The sequence below is a fragment of the Piliocolobus tephrosceles genome, chromosome 1 (assembly GCF_002776525.5).
Source record: "Piliocolobus tephrosceles isolate RC106 chromosome 1, ASM277652v3, whole genome shotgun sequence".
Taxonomy (NCBI): domain Eukaryota; kingdom Metazoa; phylum Chordata; class Mammalia; order Primates; family Cercopithecidae; genus Piliocolobus; species Piliocolobus tephrosceles.
This window is the reverse complement of record NC_045434.1, coordinates 92650760-92672034: the sequence shown is the minus strand read 5'-3', so window position 1 is coordinate 92672034 and position 21275 is coordinate 92650760. Positions and strand designations below refer to the sequence as shown.

At 56.9% G+C, this 21275-nt stretch overlaps 2 protein-coding genes across 11 annotated transcripts; both read right to left on the bottom strand.

Annotated features, from left to right (window-relative positions):
• Window positions 1-2925: 2925 nt before the first annotated feature.
• EFNA4 (ephrin A4) lies at window positions 2926-9186 on the bottom strand. Of its 2 annotated transcripts, none has more exons than XM_023213908.1 (5): window positions 8862-9186; window positions 8192-8349; window positions 5411-5697; window positions 4993-5061; window positions 2926-3625 (listed from the first exon to the last, which is right to left on the bottom strand). In XM_023213908.1, exons 1-5 carry the CDS (start codon window positions 9168-9170, stop codon window positions 3489-3491), a joined length of 960 nt encoding a protein of 319 aa, XP_023069676.1. In that variant the 5' UTR covers window positions 9171-9186; the 3' UTR covers window positions 2926-3488. The 2 variants fall into 2 exon arrangements, with proteins under 2 accessions (XP_023069676.1, XP_023069675.1); XM_023213907.1 differs by adding an exon at window positions 7203-7307 and having other exon boundaries at window positions 8192-8988.
• A 120-nt stretch (window positions 9187-9306) lies between these two features.
• On the bottom strand, window positions 9307-21168 carry ADAM15 (ADAM metallopeptidase domain 15). 9 transcript variants are annotated; one of them, XM_023213899.3, is made up of 23 exons: window positions 20960-21167; window positions 19649-19755; window positions 18943-19019; window positions 18446-18524; window positions 18208-18284; window positions 17924-18116; window positions 16552-16617; window positions 16404-16472; window positions 16155-16324; window positions 15936-16020; window positions 15299-15447; window positions 15039-15213; window positions 14658-14750; window positions 14231-14535; window positions 13946-14141; window positions 13602-13679; window positions 12124-12196; window positions 11757-11895; window positions 11261-11330; window positions 10599-10673; window positions 10111-10182; window positions 9717-9841; window positions 9307-9626 (listed from the first exon to the last, which is right to left on the bottom strand). In XM_023213899.3, exons 1-23 carry the CDS (start codon window positions 21036-21038, stop codon window positions 9584-9586), a joined length of 2595 nt encoding a protein of 864 aa, XP_023069667.1. In that variant the 5' UTR covers window positions 21039-21167; the 3' UTR covers window positions 9307-9583. The 9 variants fall into 9 exon arrangements, with proteins under 9 accessions (XP_023069667.1, XP_023069668.1, XP_023069669.1 ...); XM_023213900.3 differs by having other exon boundaries at window positions 10599-10670; window positions 20960-21166; XM_023213901.3 differs by lacking the exon at window positions 10111-10182 and having other exon boundaries at window positions 20960-21166.
• Between the last annotated feature and the right edge of the window lie 107 nt (window positions 21169-21275).

Here is a 21275-nt window from a genome sequence, read left to right as displayed (position 1 = left end):
TGGCTTTGCCCCATCCGTCCCCAACAGACACTGGAGAACTCGAGGAGAGGTGTGATATGAAGGTGGAAAACTGAGGGACAGATTACAGAGCCACTCAGTGATAGATTCCAGAAACAGGTGACAGGGCTGGGGATGTGGAGATGTCTGCCCAATTTGACCTTAAATGAAGATAATGCAAATGAGATGCAGATGATATGCAGATAACACAGGATCTCAGTACTGACATTCCTGGTGGCAGCAGCTCTGCACCCAGTACCCCAATGCTGTTGCCAATAACCAACCTATTCCTAATCTTTCTGCGTTAAGTGGCGCTGACCATTACTTTGAAAGACAAAAAGGATCTCAAGAGAGATGAGCGTGCTTGGGCTAGGGATGCAGGACCTGGGAAGCTGAGCTCCACTCCAGTTTTCCCACCCCATCCCAAGCCGCCACAGCAGCTCAGGCAAACATTACTCTCCAGGTTGCATTCGGACGCACCGTCGGTTGCTATAGGGACCCCTTCCCCACTTCCAGACCTGAACCAATGGGCATCACCGCTGATGACCTCATGGCCCAGGCCCCGGGATTCTATTGGCTATTTGGAAGCCAGAGTGCACCCTTTCCAATTGCGTCACCGCTGGGGATCCCCCGACGACCCCAGCTAGCGTCTGGCCTACTGAAAGGTGCGCTGGAAGCTCACAATGTGCTGAATGAATGAAAAATAAAGAAAGGAAAGAAGGAACTAATAAAAGGGAAGAAGAAAAAGGGGGGAGGTGACAGAAAAAGAACAAAACTTGAGGGTTGAATCTGGAGAAGAAAAGGGAGATTTGCAACCCCAGAAAGTGTGGAGCAGGATTCCCGATCGCAGAGACTCTCAGGCTCTCAAACAGGGAAAGAGGGCGAGGTAAAGATGCGTGGAGTTTTCGCATCTATTTGGGAGAGACTAGGGCAGGCCCAACAAATTGAGGGCCCCACCCTGAGCCGCCTAGCGCTACTGAGTTTACGGGAGATTGGTTACGCCCCAAAACTTTCAGGCCTGCCCAGCCTCCTGGAACCGCGCCCTGGAACACGCCTCGAGGGCTTCTCGTGGGGAAGACCTCCTAGCGCCTGCAGCCCGTCTCGGCCCCATGAGTGGACTCGGTCCTGGCTTTCCATGGGGACGCGCCCCGGGACTGAATCAGCCGCCCGCGCATGCTATGAGCAAAGTGTGTGTAGGGAAGGCCGGCTTGGCCTGAGCGCCTGTGGCTGGGCGGGCCTAAGCTTATGACTCCCCCCGCCCCCACCACCTCCCCAGCCAGGCTCCCGTAGTAGCTGAGGCATCCGCCCTTGCACCTGCAAGGGGCTGGGCGGCCGGCAGGGGCTTGTGTCCGCGTCAAGTGGGAGCGCCCGACATTTAGGGCGTGCGTCTGAGTGCGGGGAAAGCTGACTGGGCCTCGCGTCTCTTCGCACATGCGTTCTTATCAGCGGCGCATCCGCGCGCCAGTCCCAGCCGCGGGAGCGAGCGCGCCCGCCTGGTTCCGCGAAAAGAGGGGTGGCCTGGGGCCGCTGGGAGCCGGGTGAGACCCCCACAGTTCTCAATGCAGGGCAAGGGCTGCTAACCAGTCGCTCCCAATCTACTCCGCCTATGGCTTCACTTGGGAGGGGCGGAGGTAGCAGTAAGCCGGTTTCCATGGCAACGTATAGACACCCTCCTGGATGACTGTAAAGATGGAACTTGAATCCAGGACCTGAAGACCTAGCCCATAGCTTCTCCTTCAGCCAACTACACCCTCTCCTTCGAGCCCCAGACCCTCGCCCCCGCTAAAGATCAAGGTTTGGGGTGAAGGCCCTGATACATGCACCTACCTACAAGAGGCGTTTTCTGAAAGGTGGCCTCGAATGGGGGAAGGGACTGACTGGAGTCTGCTCTGCCCGCAGTGTTGCCCTCCACCCAAGGCCTCAGCCAGAGCAATAGAATTAACATGAACGATGGCCGCCGAAATCGGTGCATGGTGGTGGGGGAGAGGGCCCCCGCCCGCTCCGAGAGAGACCGGGATCTGACCTAGGTGTGCAAAGGGTGGGGGAGGGGTTCGCAAACCCTAGCACCTCTGTGTCGGTCTCTGGACCCCTAGCGCCCTCCCTCATGCCTCCCTCCCGCCACCGCCGTCTCCCCCGCGCCCCCCTAACCGTGTTCACACGCTGCCTCTCGCTGCCGCAGCCGGGCCGAGCTAATCAGCACAACATCCACCTATCGATCGCTGGCTCGGTGCCAGGCGGGTTGGCACCGTGCCGGTGGAGGCTGCGGGGCACCGGGGCGGGTAAAGTACAGCTGCAGGGGAAGGGGCGCCCCTTACCCAGGCACCATCCAGGACACCATTCAGAAAGAGGGCCCTACTTCGCCTTGTGGGGATCATAGCCTCGCCTACCAGAGGTGGAAGAGACAGTGTGGGCTGAGAGCAGAGGGGGCCCTCCCTCCTCAGCCCCACCTCCTCCTCCTCATAAAAGCTAGGAACAAAGAGGCCGCTGGGGAAGGAGGCTTTGATCTGACCCCACCTACCCAGTTCTAGGCCAGACACCGCCCAGAGTGCCCTTGGGGAGGGGGAGGGATGACCAACTCTCAGGGACCCAGGCATTCTGAAACCCAGATGCTGTCTTTCTATTAATACTACCCCTTGCTTTTGCTGGGCACCCGGCTTGGTGCTACCAGGACTTGGGCAGGGCCCCAAGCGGATGGGCTGTCAGGAGCATCTGCCCCTCCTCAGCACAGGAAGCCGGTTGGGGAGGTGAGAGAGGGTGCCAAGCTCCACAGCTGCTGCTGGCACCCACCCCACATTGCCCAGAGGGGTGCCCACTGAGGCCTGGCATGGATGGCCTGAGCACAGCTGGCATGGAGGTCAGGCCAAGCTAAGCTGAGAGTACAGGCCACAGGGAGTCCTGCTATCAGGGAAGGGGCCTGAGGGCAGTAGGTTGGGGAGAGCAACAAAAAGACGGGTGGTTTATTGAAGGTTTGGTCTAGATACTTATAAAAATACAAACTGGCATGAAATTCAACCTCATGAAGAGTCCGTCTTCACAGAAGACAAGTGAGTGACCCCGTGGGGAGGGCAAGGTGCTGCCCCAGGGAAAAGGCCCACAGGGCACAGATGGCAGGGCTTCTTCTTTGCCCTGGTCCAGCAATCCACCTGTCCCCAGGTCTTCAGCCTTGGCCCCCAGCTGGCTTGAAGATTTGATCGTACCAAATCCCAGTCTTCCCGAGGGATGGGCTGAGACCCTCAGAGCAGCCTGCAAAGCACCTGTGTTTGTCTTGCCTCTGCTTCAGAGTGTCCAGGGCTGTCTGCTACTCTTCTTTAGCCTGTGATGAGGGGACAGGCACCTGCAAGGGTCACCTCAGACCCTCTGATCTCCCCCATCAATGCTCCATCTTGTCGGTCTGAATGGGTACCCCCAGTGCAGGCAGCAAGGATCCCCCTCCTTCAGGGGATCTTGGGAGGGCTCTGGCTCCTTGGGGTAAGAGGGAAGGTCTGCTTGGTTCACAGAATTCGCAGAAGACGAAGAATCAGGAGCAGCAGTAATAGCAAGAGACAGAGGGGGCTGGGAGTGTCCCCCCTTCGCCACCCTGATGTGCCACTCTCTCCAGGGCTCCCAACAGGATGGGCTGACTCAGACTCTGTGAGGGGGAGGGGGTAGCACTGATCAGTCCTCCCACTTTACCAGCCTCCTTCCTCCCCTTCCCATTAGCAGTTCCCTCCTTTACCATCCTCCAGGGTCTCCCAAACCAGCCAATCCCTTCCCAAGATCTATGACCTCATCCTTTCTAAGCCCCAACTTCCAAGCCTCCCCAAAATTGCCAATAGAGACAACCAACTCAGCTAAGGCCTTGAAGGTCCTTGCCCCTGGACACGCCATTCTCTTGGCCCAGCTTAAAAAAGTGTACAGTAGGTCGGGTGTGATGGCTCATGCCTGTAATCCTAGCACTTTGGAAGGCTGAGGCGAGCGGATCACTTGAGGCCAGGAGTTTGAGACCAGCCTGGCCAACATAGTGAAACTCTGCCTCTACTAAAAAAAAAAAAAAAAAAAAGCTAGGTGGCGCATACCTGTAGTCCTAGCTACTCGGCAGACTGAGGCAGGAGAATTGCTTGCACCCGGAGGGTGAGGTTGGAGTAAGCTGAGATCGCACCACTGTAATCCAGCCATGGGCGACAGAGCCAGAGCGAGACTCTGTCTCAAAAAAAAAAAAAAAAAAGTGTGCAGTGAGGCCACACAAGACATGGTGGCTCACGCCTGTAATCCCAGTGCTTTGGGAGGCAGATCTCTTGAGGTCAGGAGTTCAAGACCAGCCTGAGCAACACAGTGAGCTCCTATCTCTACAAAAAATAAAAAGTAATTTAGCCAGCTGTGAGTTGTGGTTGCGGGCGCCTGTAATCCCAGCTACTCGGGAAACTGAGGCAGGAGAATCGCTTGAACCCAGGAGTTTGAGGCTGCAGTGAAGTATGATCGTGCCACTGCATTCCAGCCTGGGCAACACAGCAAGACCCTGTCTCTTAAAAAAGAAGTGGGGGAGCTGGGGGCGGTGGCTCACGCCTGTAATCCCAGCACTTTGGGAGGCCAAGGCGGGCAGATCATGAGGTCAGGAGATCGAGACCATCCTGGCTAACATGGTGAAACCCCGTCTCTACTAAAAATACAAAAAATTAGCCGTGCGTGCTGGCGAGTGCCTGTAGTCCCAGCTACTCAGGAGGGTGAGGCAGGAGAATGGCGTGAATCTGGGAGGCAGAGCTTGCAGTGAGCCAAGATCACGCCACTGCACTCCAGCCTGGGCAACAGAGACAGACTCCATCTAAAAACAAAACAAAACAGAAATGGGGAGAGGATGGTGCAATAGAAGCTCCCACAAGGCTAAATGGGGAGAAGAGACCACAGCTTGAAGCTTCACCAGGACCCCTGGAGTCTGATGCTCCTAGATTCTTCTCACTCCTTCCCTCCTTCCCAAGGCCCCACATTAGCCAGTAGGGTCCATGCCCCCAACCCACTTACTCCTCTCCTTGCAGCAGACAGACACCTGGAGCCTCAAGCACTGGCCAGAACTCTCTGGAGTGGGCACCGCTGGGTAGTGGGAAATTGGGAAGAAGTTAGCACAGGGAGTCACCCCTTTGTATGCCTCAAACTGTTTCAGACCCTCCTAGCTTTTCTTCTCTCCAGGTCCCTGGAATGCGTTTCCTTACTTTGGGGCCACACCCATGTATCAGGCCCCATCCAGGCCTCTCATCTCCCTGGCCCCCTTTTCTAGCTCCTCCTACTTTCGCCTTACTAGACATTTCCCTCCTCAGTCCTGAGTTCAGCCCCAGCCCCGACCCAGTGTATATTAGAGACCCAGCCCCCTCCTCTTCCCAGGTCTCTCCTTCCCGCTCCCTACCCTTCCCAAGAGGTATCCAGTGTGCCCTTGGCCACTCACAGATGTAGTAGTAAGTCTCTCCAGGTAAGAACTCAAAGCCGAGGGAGAAGGGTGTGAAGCGCTGAATCTTCTCTGAGAATTGGACGTGGCCGAAGGGCAGGGAGCACACCCAGCGCTTGAAGGCCCGGGGGCCCTCTGCCTGGCAGGACTCATAGCCTGGCCAGTCCACCATGTATAAAGCAAACGTCTCAGGGCCCTCAGGGGGCCCTGGGCCTTCATAGTGGGGGCAGACAATGTCTAGGTAATCGTTGAGGCCCAGCTCCACCACGGCGTCTCCTCGAAGCAGCCTGCAGGCGTAAGACAGGGGTGGGCTGAGGAGGGGAGGGTACCACACCGTGGCCATGGAGGCCAGAGACACCCCTTCTCAGAGGCCCCTGCCAGCCTCTCCTCCACCCATGGGCGACGGAGAAGCTCAGGAAGACCCAAGGTCCCCAGACTGACAACTCTTGAGAGACAAAGAGAGTGCAAGAAATGGATGAGATGATGGATTCACAGGTTCCGAGAGGCTAAGACCTGCAGTGCCCATAACCACACAGCTTAGATGCCAGAAGGAGGGTCACCACACCCTATCTTTCAGGGTGGAGCTGCCACACACCTCTCTAGCCCCAGTGCCCAACACTCAACGTGGCACAGCACCAGGCTTGATCAATGTCAGGTGGATGGATGCTGTGAAGAAGCTGGGCAGAGGCAGGAGGTACAGTTGCACACAGTGCAGCTGCAGATACAGAGGAGGAAACGGGTTGGGAAAGGTCTCCTCAAACACAGATATAAAGTGAGGAACACTGTCCTTTAGACTTCAACCCAAGGGTGAAAAGAACATCATGGTAAAAAAAAGAATGAGGGAGGCCAGGTGTGGTGGCTAGTATCTGAATCCCAGCACTTTGGGAGGCCGAGGTGGGAGGACTGCTTGAGGCCAGGAGTTCAAGACCGGCCTGGGCAACATGGTGAGACTGTCTCTACCATAAATAAATAAATAAATAAATAAATAAATAAATAAATAAAGGCCATGTGTGGTGGTGCAATCCTGTAGTCCCAGCTACTTGGGAGGCTGAGGCGGGAGGATCCTTTGTGCCCATGAGTTCCTGTAGCAAGCTATTATCATGTTACGGCACTACAGCCTGGGTGACAGAGCAAGACCCTGTCTCTAAATTCTAAAAATTAACAACAACAACAAAAAAGAATGAGGGAGTGGGTGCTAGTGCCTCCCTTTTTGGCCAAGAGGAGCAAGTGCCAGGCATGGGGGGAGTCCACATACTACCCAGTCTTCAGTCTTCTCAGCACTCCCTTCCCCGCCTCTTGGGAGCTGCCTGGGGAAGCCAGCACAGGTGGGAAGGGCTGGAACAGGCGTTTCCCCACAGTACCGAATGCTGCATGAACCACCCCCCCATACCACAAACACAGCGAAGCGTGACGTGACGTAGGAAAAGCTTCCAATGGGTGGTTCAAGGCCCACCTGTATCAGTTCTGATTCGAAATGAAGATTCCTGGGCTTAGCCAGTCCAGACTTACTAGAACGCAAGCTGAGCAAGGACAGGGCCTTGGTAAGTTTTGTTCTACCGCATTCCCCATGCCTGGAAAAGTGCCCAGCACAAGACAGTGTTCAATAAATATTTGTGGACTGAATGAATGAGCCAGAAACATTAAGATTGGGGAGTGAGAAACCTGAATTTTCTCACTTGGTAGAAAATCGCTTGGTCCTCCAAGCGATTCAGAAGCATTGGTCTGTGACAGAGATAGAGGAATTCAGAGTCCAAGGACAACAAAAGCTCTTATCACTTGGTATTGTAATGACCTGTCTTTACGCAGGCTCTGCTGCCTGCGCCTGTTCTCCAGAGTCTGTGGAATCCCAGAGGGCAGGGTCTTGATCTTCTCATCTATATAGTTAATCCCCTGCAACCTATCACAGGGCCGGGCACACACAGTATGTGTTTAATAAATAAATGTTAGTGAGTGAAGAAATGAATAGAGTCACAGATTGTCTCAAGTAGAAAATCAGAAAGAAAAACAGCTGGGAAACAGAAGAGACATGGAGACTTGGGGAGGGGGTTGGAAACAGTAAAATATACTGAGGTTCAAAGGCAGGCAGCTCAGGAGAGAGAAAGAAATAATAGTTTATATCTGTACAGCCTGAGCTTCTTTCACATACATGACCTCACTTACCCCGCCGGACTTCCCAGGGTACTAGGTATTATTAGCCCATTATACAGGTGAGATAAATGAGGTTAGGAGGGTCACGAGACTTGCCCAGAGGTAATTCGGCTAGAAGGGCAGGGCTGACACTGGAAAGAAACAGAAGGGCCAATAAAGACAGAGATGAAAGCAGAGATAGCAAATGAGATCAGGAAACAGAGCAAGAGCCAGAGTGAGATCCAGGGGGCAGGACAGTAACCCACGCTCTTTCACAAGAGTAAAGCCCCCTCCCTTGATCTCAAGTTCGCCAGCCCCAGCTCTAGCCGGCGGGAGGCTGGGGATGCCAGGAGAGCAGCGAGGGGGGCGGAGCCCGGAGTGCGGGCAAAGCCCCCCCAGCTCCATGCTCCAAGACCCCCTAGACAACCCTTGGGGCTGGGGTCTTCTGCCTGCCCCCTAACACATGCGGGCTGTGGGGAGACCCAGGGCGCGCCTCGCCCCTCCCCCCTCCCCCCTTCCCCGCCGGCTCAAACAAAGGAGCCCCGACGCGCGGCCAGTTTCAGGCGGCGCTGCGCACAGAGCGGGTGGCGGGCGCGCGCAAAGCCCGGGAGCGCGCAGACTTGGCTAGGCGCTCGCCCGGTTCGGCCCGGCTACCTGGGGTTACTGGAGTTCCAGTAGACGACGTGGCGGACGCTGGAGCCCCCGCGCAGAGGGGAGCCGAGGAACGCGGCCCACAGGACAGTCTGCAGCAGGGGCAGCAGCCGCATCGCCCCCGAGGTCCGGTTTGGTCTGGCCTGGCAGGTCCCGGCCCGCTTCACAGTCGAGGCGAGAAAGGTACAAAGTGAAGAGGGGGGTTGTGGAAAGGGGGGTGGGGTGCGGAGATTCACAGACCCCGCCCTGGATAACTTTCCGCCAATGGGAGCGCGTCTCCTCCTCTCCATCCAGCGCCAACCCCAGTTAACCCTCTGTGCACCGCAGCGCACGCCGCGTTCGCCAAAGCTTCCGCTGAGGCTGCACCTCACAGCGAGGGGGCGGGGAGGAAGGACGTATTCCAACAGCAATATTTTTAGGGAGGTCATCCCTTTCGTGTCTGCTTTAGTCCTGGGTAGACTGCCTTATTAGAAGTTTGTAAGATTTTAAATAAGGGTACATAACCTTAGCCTATCCAACCACCTTCATATACCGCCCCGTTTTCTTTGCAAATCTAGGGATAGTGCAAGCGGAAGGGAGAACACAGCTTCTGGGACCACCTTCCCTAAAGAGCCTTAGGTGGCGCGCTAGATGCTCACTTTGGGATTGGTGTCTGTCCCTTGCCGCTCCACACCTTCGATCCGGGCTGGGGGCCCACGCGGCCCCAGTCCCGAAGACGAAGTAATGAGGTGGTTGCGGCCTGTACAAAGCACCTTTGTTCCGGATCCCTCAGGTGGCGGCGGCTGAGGGGGAGGAGGCAGGTGCGCGGCCTTGGGATCGTGGGAGCAGCCGCCGCCCCGCTCCGCCCTGGCTCCTGGGCTCTGAGAACACCAGCCAGATCCACTTTTCCCAGCCAGTGGTCAGAGTCAGGACGGCAGGTCCAATGGCTTGACAGATTGCACCGAAAGCCACCCCAGTCTGGGCAGAGGGAAGCCGCGAGCATCCCGGGACACACGCCGACCCATTCTGGTACTCCCGCCCCACACAGCCCGCCCTCATCTGAGGCAGCAGCGTCTCCTGGCGGCCAGACCTGGAACCCCAGCAGGAGCGACCCGGCTTCTAGAAGCAGACAAACTGCGTAACGCTCCCAAGATGTCACGTTTATTGCAGCTGAGCAGAGACAGGCTGTGCGTACCTCCCTCAACCCCTTCGAACCCCCAGCCGCTCCCCAAACCCCAGCTGCAGCTACGCCGCCGGTCCCTAGAGTGCTGCTTGACAGCGCGTGGTGGTGCCCGGAGCCTTAAGACATCGCGTCCAGCCTCTGGCGCCTTCAGTCATGGTAGGGGACTCCAGAGGGCACGCCCGCCTCTTGAAGTCCTAAGTCCGGTTTGGAGGCAAGCGGAACCTCCAGAGAGGTCAGAGGTAGAGCGAGGACACTGTCGGAGGCGGTGGCGCTGGTCTGGAGTGCAGGAAGCCGAGAAAAAAGGGTCAGAGACCCCCTTCCCCCAGGTCACTCGCCCTGCTCACCCATCCCTAGGGCTCCTCCTACCTGGAGGGTAGCGCTAGGGGCGGGATTCCAGCTCCTGGGCCTGGCAGGTCACCGGATGGGCACCGGCCCTGGGGGTCGGCAGGCAGTGGCTTCCTTGGGGGTGGGGGCTTGGCTGGCCCCTGAGACTGAGGGAGAGAAGGCAGGAGGCCGACTTAGGTGGGGGGGTGTCATGTTGCCCACCCCCAACGCACTGGTGCTGGGGAACACCAGCTTGGGGGCAGCACCATCGGTCACCCTTGTCTGCAAACAAACCTGTCACTATTAAAGGCACCACCTGGATATGTGCCCTCATGCACTGAGGGGGCATCTCGCCACGGCCACCACCGTCATGGCTACCAGCACCACAGCCCTAGATGGGGGGAGAGGCCGTGCCCTTCTCTCCCCCCACCGTTACCTTCGGGCTTCTCACCATCGGGTCAGCGGGCAGAGGGCGGGTAGGGGGATTGGGTCGGTCAGCCAGCTCAGCCTGAACAGAGAGAGGGGCAGTGGCTGTGAGAGCATAACCAGGGGCTGTGGACATGCATAGAGATTCCCCAGAGGGGTTCAAGTCAACATGCAAAGTCAGCCAGGGGGCAGGAGAGAATGAGGGCATGCGCAGAGGGTTTGGAGGCATGCCAGCTGATGTCTCAGGGGAGGAAGGTGTAGGTCAACCGCGGAGTCCCTGGCCGACTGCAGTCCCGCCACTGACCACCAGATGGTGGTAGAAACCAAGGCAGGAGGCTCACCCTTTGCTGCTTCTGGGGCTCAGAGTGTCTGAAGGCTGAGGGGCACCCCGATCACCTAATGAAGAGCACCACTGGCAGGGAGCAGGGATGAGAACTGCAGTTGGGTACCAAGCCTCCCACCTGCCTTGGCTCAGGGCGGGCCCTGGCCCAGATTTACCTGGAGTCTCTTGGGTACAGGGTCAGGCGGCAGCGGCCTGGAAGGGGGGGCCGGGAAGCCGAGAGCACCAGCCTGCTGGGAGGGCAGGAGGGGCAGACGGGCACGGAGGGGAAAGAGGAAGCAGAGAGACAGAGTGGGCAGAGAAGGGTCAGTGCCCAGGGAGGGCTGGCAGGGGCCCAGGGCAGTGGGTGCTGTGCATGCAGTTATGTAGGTCCATGCAGGTGGGGAGCAAGTGGGGAGGAGGTGTGCACACACTCCCATCATCCAAGCAGAGGGCTCAGGGCGGGGGTGCTCACCAGCCCTTCTAACATGGTGACCTGGGCCCACGGAAGGCCATTCTGAGCACCACTGCCCTTGTGCCCTCCTGGGGTCACTGCTGGGGGCACAGATAGACCCACCTCTCAAAGCCACCTCTTGGCCAGTGGATGGAGCCCAGCAGCCCCTGCTCCAACTGGCTGCCCTCCCCACTCTTCTGGACTCAGCTTCTCTGCCTGTAGCCAGGGGAGGGGAGGGCAGGGCAGGGCTGGCCGTGACTCCTTTGACTGACTCTTGGGCAGTGCTAGCCTTTCTCTGAGTCTGGAGCCTTTAATGTGCACCCCCCAGGGTCCAAGCTGGATGCCCGGCCAAGGTGGAGTCCCTTTCCTCTGGCATCTGGGACTCACCTTAGTGCCTCGTGCCAGCAGGGCCCTCTGCGGAGGTCCTGGCCGTTCAGGGGGACCAGACTGGGCTGCCCTGTGCATGAGGAAAGGCAAGAAGGGAGAGGGCCCAGCCTCAGACCCTGTTCTCTACCTTATGCTACCCTTGAGTGGGGTTAACCCTTTCTTTGCAGGCACTTATGTGTAGTATAGGTAAAATTGTGGTGGGGCCAGTGGGGGGGGGGGGCGTTATTTATTAGCTTGAGGGAAGACCCCACTTATCCAGCACAGGAGCTCCTGGGGAGAAATGGCCCTAGCACTCCAGCCACTCCACAGGGCACAGCTGTGAGGTAAAAAGCTGTGGGTGCATATAGGGAAGGGAGGTGTGGGGTATGGCAGTCAGCAAGTTTAAGGTCCAAGGGGCTTGGGGCTCAGAACCAGGTTGCAGGGGCTGCAGAGGTGAGGCAGCCTTCAGCATTATCCCCAGTTAAAGGAAGTGGTAGCAGGGAGGTGATGCTCATACCTGTACTGGCAGGTGGGTCCCTTGAGCTGGCAGAGTCGCTGATGCAGGCGGGCACGGTACCAGTAGCTGGCACCAAGCATCACCAGGACCAATAACACCAGGAGGCTGAGGAGCAGCCCTGTGGTCAGGGAGCTGGTTGCTGTGGGCGGAAGTCAGGTTTAAAGGAGGGCAGGGCTAAGAACTCTAGAGCCATGAAGGCGCAGGGGGCAGGGAGTGAAGTCAAGTGATCAGGGAGAGTGAAGGGGTCAAGGGGCAGACTCAGGGAACCAGCAGAAAAGGGGGGTCAGAAAGAGAGGGCCGAGGGGGAAAGATAAAGCATGAGCCACTTTGCCCTCCCAGCTGCCCCTGTCCCCCAACCCCATGCCACCTTTGAGCTGAGTGGTGCAGTCAGGGGGTGCCCAGCCCTCCTCACAGTAGCAGTGCCTGTTGCTGTCACAGACCTAGGAGGTGTAAGGTGAGCAATGAGGAACGCTGCACTCTGGAACTATTTCCTTGTCTCTAGCTTTTCAAGATCTCGCATTTCTACAACTAGGGGTTGTGCTGGGTATGATGTGTAGAGAGAGCCTGGAGGGTCTTTATCCACACCAGAGCAAATTAGATCAAACTAACACTTACTGAACACCTTCTGTGTGCTGGGCACTGTGGTACATGCTTGCTTTCTTTGTGTTTGCTTTGTTTTCTTTTATTTTATTTTAGACAGCAAGTAAGATGGAGTCTCACTCTGTTGCCCAGGCTGGAGTGCAGTGGTGCAATTATGGCTCACTGCAGCCCCGAACTCCTGGGCTGAAGCAATCCTCCTGCCTTGGCCTCCCAAGTAGCTGGGAGCACAGGTGTGTACCAGCGGGCCTAATTTTTAAATTTTTCCTTGATAGAGATGAGGTTTCACTATGTTGACCAGGCTGGTTTTGAACTCCTGGCCTCAAGTGATCCTCCTGCCTTGGCCTCCCAAAGTACTGTAATTTGGCTGGGTGCAGTGGCTCACCCCTATAATCCCAGCACTTTGGGAGGCCAAGGCGGGCAGATCACTTGAGGTCAGAAGTTTGAGACTAGCCTGGCCAACATGGTGAAACCCATCTCTACTGAAAATTAAAAATTAAGGCCAGGTGCGGTGGCTCACGCCTGTAATCCCAGCACTTTGGGAGGCCGAGGTGGGCGGATCACAAGGTCAGGAGATCGAGACCACGGTGAAACCCCGTCTCTACTAAAAATACAAAAAATTAGCCGGGCGCGGTGGCGGGCGCCTGTAGTCCCAGCTACTCAGGAGGCTGAGGCAGAATGGCGTGAACCCGGGAGGCGGAGCTTGCAGTGAGCCGAGATTGCGCCACTGCACTCCAGCCTGGGCGACAGAGCGAGACTCCGTCTCAAAAAAAAAAAACAAAAACAAAAAAAGAAAATAAAAAATTAGCTGGGCGTGGTGGCAGGTGCCTGTAATCCCAGCTAGTAGGGAGGCTGAGGCAGGAGAAACAATTGAGCCTGGGAGGTGGAGGTTGCAGTGAGCTGAGATCGCGCCACTGCACTCCAGCCTGGGTGACAGAGCGAGACTCTGTCTCAAAACAAAACAAACAAACAAACAAAACTGTGATTATAGGCATGAGCCACCGTGCCCAGCCTGTGCTAGATGCTTTCATGCTCACCTCAGGTGCCCTGGATGGGGATACTGTTATTATAGCCATTTGATAGGTGGGGAAACTGAGCTCAGCAAAGTTAGTAACCAGCCTGAGGTCACACAACTAGGAAGTAGTAGAGCAAGGATTAGAACCCAGATATATCTGTTTGCAAAGCCCAGCATCCTTTTCCTCTCTAGAGGCTCTCTGCTCCCCTTCCACTTCCCCCATCCCAGCTCACCCCATGTCCATGGCATTTGCTTCGACATTCCTGTGCCCCCAGGAGATCCACACGCTGGCATCGATGGTCTATGCACACCTGACCCAGGGAGAGAAAAGCCTGGATCAGATTCCTACAGAGTTTTAATGGGACTGGGAGGCCAACAAGGTTGAGGTCACACCCTGCGTTTACATATGGTGAAACCGGCGCGTAGTGGGTCGATAGGACTTTGCTCCATCTGAAGTAAGAAACTGACTTCCCTTGGAGTCCCTGCCTTTGACATTGGTGAACGGTGAAGTCTGGGCACTTCACTGTGGTCCAAATGTCCCTTCTCACACCTGGTCTTGCCCACCCAGGCTGCTCACCAGGCCAGGGCCACAGGCTGTGCCAGGCAGAGTCAGGAGGGGCTGGGCCACATCACTGCCCAGGTCCAGGTGCACCCAGCTGCAGTTCAGTTCAGTCCCATTCACATCTATTGTCTCCCAGAGTAGATCCTGGATGGAGCCCAGCAGAGGCTGGGTCCTACCTGTCTGGCACTGGAGTTGCCCGCAAATGGCATCTCTGGGGGGAGGGGGAAGGGCACACAGGTTAGTAGAAGCAGGGCCAAGACTCCCAGAAACCCAAAGGAGGAGCCAGGTTTCCTCACTTACCTAGGGGTACAGGACACGTAGCCGCCACTGGGGTTGCGCCCACAGTTCCCAAAGGCATTTCCCCGAGTATTGGCTGTCTGGAGGCAAAGTGGCGCAGCGGGCTGGGCTCCAGGTCCCCAAAGTGACTGGCACTGCTGGGCATAGGAGGCACAACGCCCATGCATGCACACAGCTTGCCCACCAGCGCAGGGCTCGCCATCCCCTAGGCTGATATCAGGGGGACACTGGGAGCTGTCTCCTGGGCAGAATTCAGGCAAGTCACAATCCCCTCTGGTAGGACGACACTGCCAGCCAGATGGACGTAGCTGTCGAGGGTGGGTGAGCATCAGTGTGGGCACTGGGCAAATCCAGCTAGGGGGTCAGAATGACCCTTTCCACCTTGGCCCCGGCAGGTGAGCTCTGGGTGGCCAGTCTAGTCTCTACTTACCTGGCAATTTTGACAACAGGGTCCATCGGATGCACACTGTGCCCCTGGCCTCAGCTGGCAGGTTGAGGAATCACAGCAGGGATCGGCGCAGTCCTGTGGGCAGGAGCACGGGGGCCAGGCATCAGAGCAGGTGGGGCCTGTGAGCCTCCCTCCAATCCCTCCTCCTCCCACAGGCCAAAACCAGAAGGATGCCCAGAACTACACAGCAAGCAAGGGCTAGAGACGAACAACCCATGTGCTGTCCCCATAGACATGGCAAGTAGGAGAGGGGTGGGAAGTCCCTTCAGAACCCAAGAGGAGCTCAGGAGGCTGGGAGAGGGCTAATGAGCCAGGGTGAAGGCACAGAAGTGAGTGGGACGAGGCTTTGGGAAAGGGGCTCACATCTGGGAAGCCACAGTCACACTGCTCGCCCGGCTCCACAAACATATTTCCACAGAAAGCAGCCATAGGAGGCAGGCTAGGCAGCCGTTCAAAGAGGCAGCTGCCCATTCCATCCAGGAGGGCTTTCTCCAGGGCCTGTCGGCTGCAGTTGCTGAAGTTCAGGCCTGGCAGGAAGCTGGGGAGGGTGGCAAGGAAGGTTGGGCTGGGGGCCTCTCCCTGCCCCTTGCCCCCCCGCCTCTCTCCGTCCTGCAGCTACTCACTCTGTGGAGGCCTCCATGATGCAGGTCTTGGCTGGGGCTGGACCTGGACAGGGGCAGCTATTCCCGGGCAAATCATGGTCCAGGCCCAGGCTGTGGCCCAACTCATGGGCTATGGAGGAGGCGACTCCCAGGATGCTGGTGGAGTGGTCCTGTCATTGGGGAGGGATACCGCAGGTCCAGTCCCAGCCTGCCTCCACCACAATGCCCAGATCACCCGCTCTGCTTCTGTTCCCTCCATGTCTGACCTCATGGGCACTCAGCAGGCACTGCTTCCCTCCTGAATTGCTTCTAAAGTAGGAGAACCCAGGCCTGGATGGCAGAAACCTGGGCTCTAGCTCAGCTCTGTCCCCTTCCCTCACTGTGGGCCCTTGGAGATCACCTCTGTTCTTTGGGCCTCAGCTGCCTTCTACCCTCCTCCAAGAAATGGGAAGACTGCACAGGGGATGACTGTGTACACTGTGACGAGCTGACCACAAGCGAGGGCTCCCTGACTGCAAAGGCCACATCACGCACCTCCACCCTCTATACCCATAGCTTTGGGGTTGGGCAACTTTGTAGGGGGATTTCAGTGAATAAATGCCACCACACTTGGGAGGAACTGAATTGGGAATGAGGAGGAGACCTGGAAATAACTCACCATGTTCACACCTCCTGAGAAGTCAGGAGAACAGATGGAGTTCTGAATGGCCATGCCCACCATAGGCCCAGAGAATGAAGTACCACTGTGGGACAGAGAGGCCAAAGTTCAGGGCCAGAAGCCACGGTGGTCAGAGCTTCAGGGGCTGAGGTAGGGTGCTGAAGGGGTGTGAATTTGGCCAGGACAGGACTGGCCTCTCTGGCTGGGTCTGGGCCTTACGTCACCAGCTGGGCACTGTCGTGAGGCAATCGAGGCAGCAAATGTGCCCTGCGCCAGTGGAGGAAGTTTTCGAGGGTGACAGCCGGGTTTGGGCTGATCTCCACCAGGTCACGCTGGGTCCAGGCCTCCAGGCCCACTAGTGCCACTCGTACATTCAGAGGCCGGAAGAACTGAAAGAGAGCTGGGGCTCAGAAGAGGGGCTGTCATGGTCAGGGGCCTGGGGTGGGGGCTGCCCTGTCCAGCACTCACTGTGTCCAGCAAGAGGGCCACTTCCAGTGTGCGGTTCAGCAGGTGCTGGAAGTCCCGGTATTTCTGGACCTGTAGGCCAAGAGAGGTGACATGAAAGGCGGCAGGGCAGTGTGGGGGGAGAAGGATGCGCAGGGGCCAGCTGGCTTACCTCCGAGTGATCAGCCACAATCACCAGCTCCACAGTCTTGGTCTCTGTTACCACATCCCGCCTCCACTATGGACAAAAAGAAGTATCAGGCAAACCTGCCGCTTGCAGCCAATAGCTGTGCAGGGCTGATCAAGAGGCAGCCACTCCTACTCTGTGGGTGAAACAGGAGGGTGAAGAGCCCATTTTACAGATGAGCCACTGAGGGCCAGAGGGCCCAGGAACTTGCCAAGGAGGACCAGGAAGTAGATAATGAAGGTCGGAGTAGACCCCTGCTTTTCTGGCTCCAAACTCAGTGGGTTTTTTTCAAATTTTTAAAAAATAATAATTTAGCCAGGCGCGGTGGCTCATGCCTGTAATCCCAGCACTTTGGGAGGCCGAGGTGGGCGGATCACGAGGTCAGCAGATCCAGACCATCCTGGCTAGCACGGTGAAACCCTGTCTCTACTAAAAAATACAAAAAATTAGCCGGGCGTAGTAGCGGGCGCCTGTAGTCCTAGCTACTCGGGAGGCTGAGGCAGGAGAATGGCGTGAACCTGGGAGGCAGAGCTTGCAGTGAGCCGAGATCACACCACTGCACTCCAGCCTGGGTGACAGAGCAAGACTCTGTCTCAAATAATAATAATAATAATAATTTGAAAAAATCCCAATATCAACTCTTGTCACTTACCATATGCCTGGCACAGTTTTAAGCACTTCACATCTATAGTGACTCATTTAATCTTCCCAGCAACTCTCTGCAGCAAGTAGTTTTATTATCTTCATTTTACAAATTAGGAAATTGGGTTTATATTGCTTTATCACTGGTAACTATGTATTATCTATAACCAAGTGAGAGCTCTCTGCAAATGGGATCATAAGACAGATGAAGAGTTTGAGCCAAATACAACTAATATGGATAGGCCATTTATTAGTTGTATGGCCTCGGGCAAACCACCTAACCTGTCTCAGCTAGATTTTATTTTATTTCATTTCATTTCATTTCATTTCATTTTCATTTTATTTTATTTTTTGAGATGAGATCTCACTCCGTCACCCAGGCTGGTGTGTAGTGGCTCGATTTCGACTCACTGCAACCTCCGCCTTCTGGGCTCAAGCGATTCTTCCACTTCGTCCTCCTGAGTGGCTGGAACTACAGGCGCACGCCACCATGCCTGAATACTTTTTGTAAGGTTTCTTCATTTTAAAATAGACCTATTGATAGCACGTACCTCCTAGGTATGGGAGGAGTACACGAGCTAATGTTCACAAAGTTCCCAACATGCGGAAGTGCTCCATTCGCAGGAGCTGTTGTTACTGTGAACACATAGTTCTGAGTGTCTGGGGGTCAGCCCTCAAGACAACCGAAGCCCACTCCCCTGCCATTCATCCTCACCCGGCGAATGTGGCGCTGTCGCAGGGGGTGCTCTGGTGGAGTCTGAGTGTGTACAGGTTCCTGCCAGCTCAGGACACAGGTGTGGCCTGGCAGGTGGAGATCTTGGATTCGGGAAATAATGGGAGGACCCTGAACGTCCCCAGGCCCCTGCTCCAGGGTATAGCTTCTCTCTGGGGACAGGACCACCAAGCCTCTAAGAAAAAAGAAAGGAAGTCAGAAAACATTTCAGCTCCATGCCTGGGTCTCCTTACTTTCTCTACTGTCATCAAATCCGCCCAGTATACCTGAGCCCAGAGCAGGTGCAGATGGACACCCAGGAGCCTGCATATCCCTGCACTCTTCCCTGGTAGCAGCAGTTCTCCTGCAGCATAGGAACAACATTAGTGTTGTCTCAGAGAGCAGACCAGGACTGGAACCAAGGAGTCTAGCTTGACAGTAAAAATACGCAGTGTCTTCTCACCTTCCAGTTACCCCCTTCCTCTTTCCCCTAAGCCAAAAACGGCACAAGAGGGCCTGACTCACCAGAGTGTGTCCCTCACTGACCACCCGAGTGCCATCGGGCTGGTACCACACCAGGGTTGGGCGGCCTGGGACCAACTCCCTGTGGAGTGAAGGAAAAGAAGGCAGTGCTCAAGCCACTTCCCAGGTTGTGCATTGACAAGCAGAGGCCTGAAGGTGGTGGTGGGGCTGGGGACCAGGCAACACCCCCCAGCCAACTTTTCCATTCCCTGACACCAGGGCAGCAAAGTATACTGGGTGGGCCACTGACTCTGTTAGTTTATTTGAATTCCAATCTGGTTTTCACCACATACTAGCTATGTCACCTGGGGCAAGTTATTTAATCTCTCTGTGCCTTGACTTCCTCATGTATAAAATGAGGACAGTAATACACGATAGTATCTCCCTTACAGGGTTGTTATGAGGATTAAATGAGCACAAGCACTTAGTACCTGGCACATAATAAATGCTATACAAGTTGTTGGCCATGTGGTCACTGTTGTTGCCACCATCACTATTACCTATTCTGTAGCAGCTCCAGGATATGACTGTCACCATCCAGCTCCAACTTGATCCTCAGGGGCTCAGGCAGACTGGTCTGTGGGCACCAGAGGGCAGGTCACCTCCCTAGACCTGCCCACAACTCCCAGCCTCTCTAACCAGAAAACCTAAGGCCCTCAGAAGAGCACCAGCGATTAGATCACTGGTGGGGGGATCCCAGGGGAGGGGCCAGGAAGCCCTGCCTGGTGTGCGGCATTGTTCTGGGGGGTTGTGCGGGGAGGTCAAGGAAGGTATCTGAGCCGCCCCTTCTCGGCTTCCTGCCCAGAGAGGAAGCACCGTGTAGGACCCAGCACAAGCCCCAGCCCTTCCTCTGACTCAGCTTTAGAATGGGGTAGGGGGGTGGTTTGGTAAGGTCCTGACTCTTTCCAAATCCCCCCACTGAAAAAACCAACATGAGATGAAGAAAGCAAGTTTGGCTTCACAATTTCCCCAGTGGAGATGGATGGGTTGGGTGGGGCTGAGGCAGACAGATGTGCGTGCAGAGGGAGAGGGAGATAAGTGAAGCCAGGTGCTGGGGTGTGGTGGGAGAGGCAGCTGGGCCTGGGATAGACCCACTACAGCGAGCTCTACCCACCGGCTCCTCAGCCAAGCTTTGGCCTTGAGACACCTGACTATGCAGGGGCGTGTGTGGATTCGTTTATTTATTAGAGGGGAGTGGGAGTTCACCTGAAGCACCTTTTTGAGGCTAATCGGGAGATCGTCCTGAAGGACCTGGGGCTCCAAGGGCCCCCTCGGGGCCTTCTCTGACATTGCCTGCTGCTCCTCGGTGCCACCTGCAGGTCCCAGGACACCCGAAGACAGTACTGAGGAAATCGACAGCACGGCTGGGGGTGGCAGGTGCCCTGAGACCCACCAGTTCCCAGCCGATCAAGGTCCTTAGGCACCTGAGGGGCTTCCGCATTGCATGCTGAGACTTAAAGGAGAATACTGGAAGGAGGGGGTGTCTCTCTAATTTATGGCTTTCCACCCACCCATTCACAAGTCCTCAAGAAAGACTTTCGGCTTGCTCAGCCTGTGGCCCTCCTTGTCCCCTTCCGGCCAATCCCAGGTTCTCACAGGGACCCTCCCCTGTTCCCACTCCCTCCCAATCACTCTCCCCCCACTTCAGGAACGCCCCCTCTCGAGACTGAGCTAAGCCTTGTGGCCGGGTGCCCGCTCACCCTCCCCTTCGCTCACATCGGAGATGCCAGGAACGCCCATTTCTGGGTGAGCAGTGCAAACACCCCACCTCCCTAAACACCCTCATGCCCAGTCAGGCACACCCGCTGCCTACAGCCTCTGCTTCCTCCCCGAGCACCCCCACCCACCCCCCCCACACACAATGGCCCTCTCTCCTCCGGACACTCCACCCGCGCCTGCCCTCTCCGTCCCGGCCCAAGACAGCAGCGGGAAGTGAAAGTTCCAAGGAGGAGTTGGTGTCCCAGCCTCTTTCCTGGCCAATTCTCCCTTCTCCTGGCTCCTCTCGGGCCCCTCCCGCTCGGCCAGGCACTGGTGGCAACAGCACCAGGGTGAGGAGTGCCTGGCGGCCCCAGGCCTGGAATACAGGCTAGAGAGAATCCTCTTCACTAAACCCTACAAGCCATGCCCGCTCAGCGCCCTGGCACCGGGTGGAACGGTAAGCTAGGCCCCAGAGCAGCGAAGATGCCAGTCCTGGGGAGCAGCTACCCTCTCACCACGATCTTGAAGTGGCGCTGGACAGGCCCCTCGGTACCTGGTACCTGAACCTGAAAGTGTCCGCAGGGACCGCGCAGAGGATGACCAGGCAGGAGGAAGGGGGCGCCGGCATCCCCTCTCCTTCCCTCTCCACTCCATCGCCAAGTCACCGGGCCCTAGGCCCAGGACAACGGACCAGGTCGGGCCGCGCTCCGGCTGGGCTCTCCCAGGGTCTCCTTCCGGCCCCATTACCCTAATGCCTTCCGACTTTCCTGCACCTCCCTCCCAGTCCGCCCCCTGACCCACTACAGGCCGAGGACTCACCTATATTTGGGAGCGGCCAGGAAGGCAGAGGGCTGCCTGCGCCCAGGAGCCCCAGGGCCCAGAGCAGCGCCAACCGCATGGCAGCGGCGCCTGGGGCCGGGCGAGGGCAGCAAGTGCGGAACAGCGCACTGAGGAGCGGCCGGCGGCCGGGTAGCCTCGGAGCACCCAGCAGCTCCGCTCAGCCACCAGGCCCCGCCCCGGCCCGCCCCCTCCCACTTGGCCCCAAGCCAAGCTCCGCCCTCGGCAAGGCCATCCCCACTGCGCGCCGGGTGCCTCGGGAGCCGGGACCCCGCCCACTACGCCGGCGCTGCTCTCG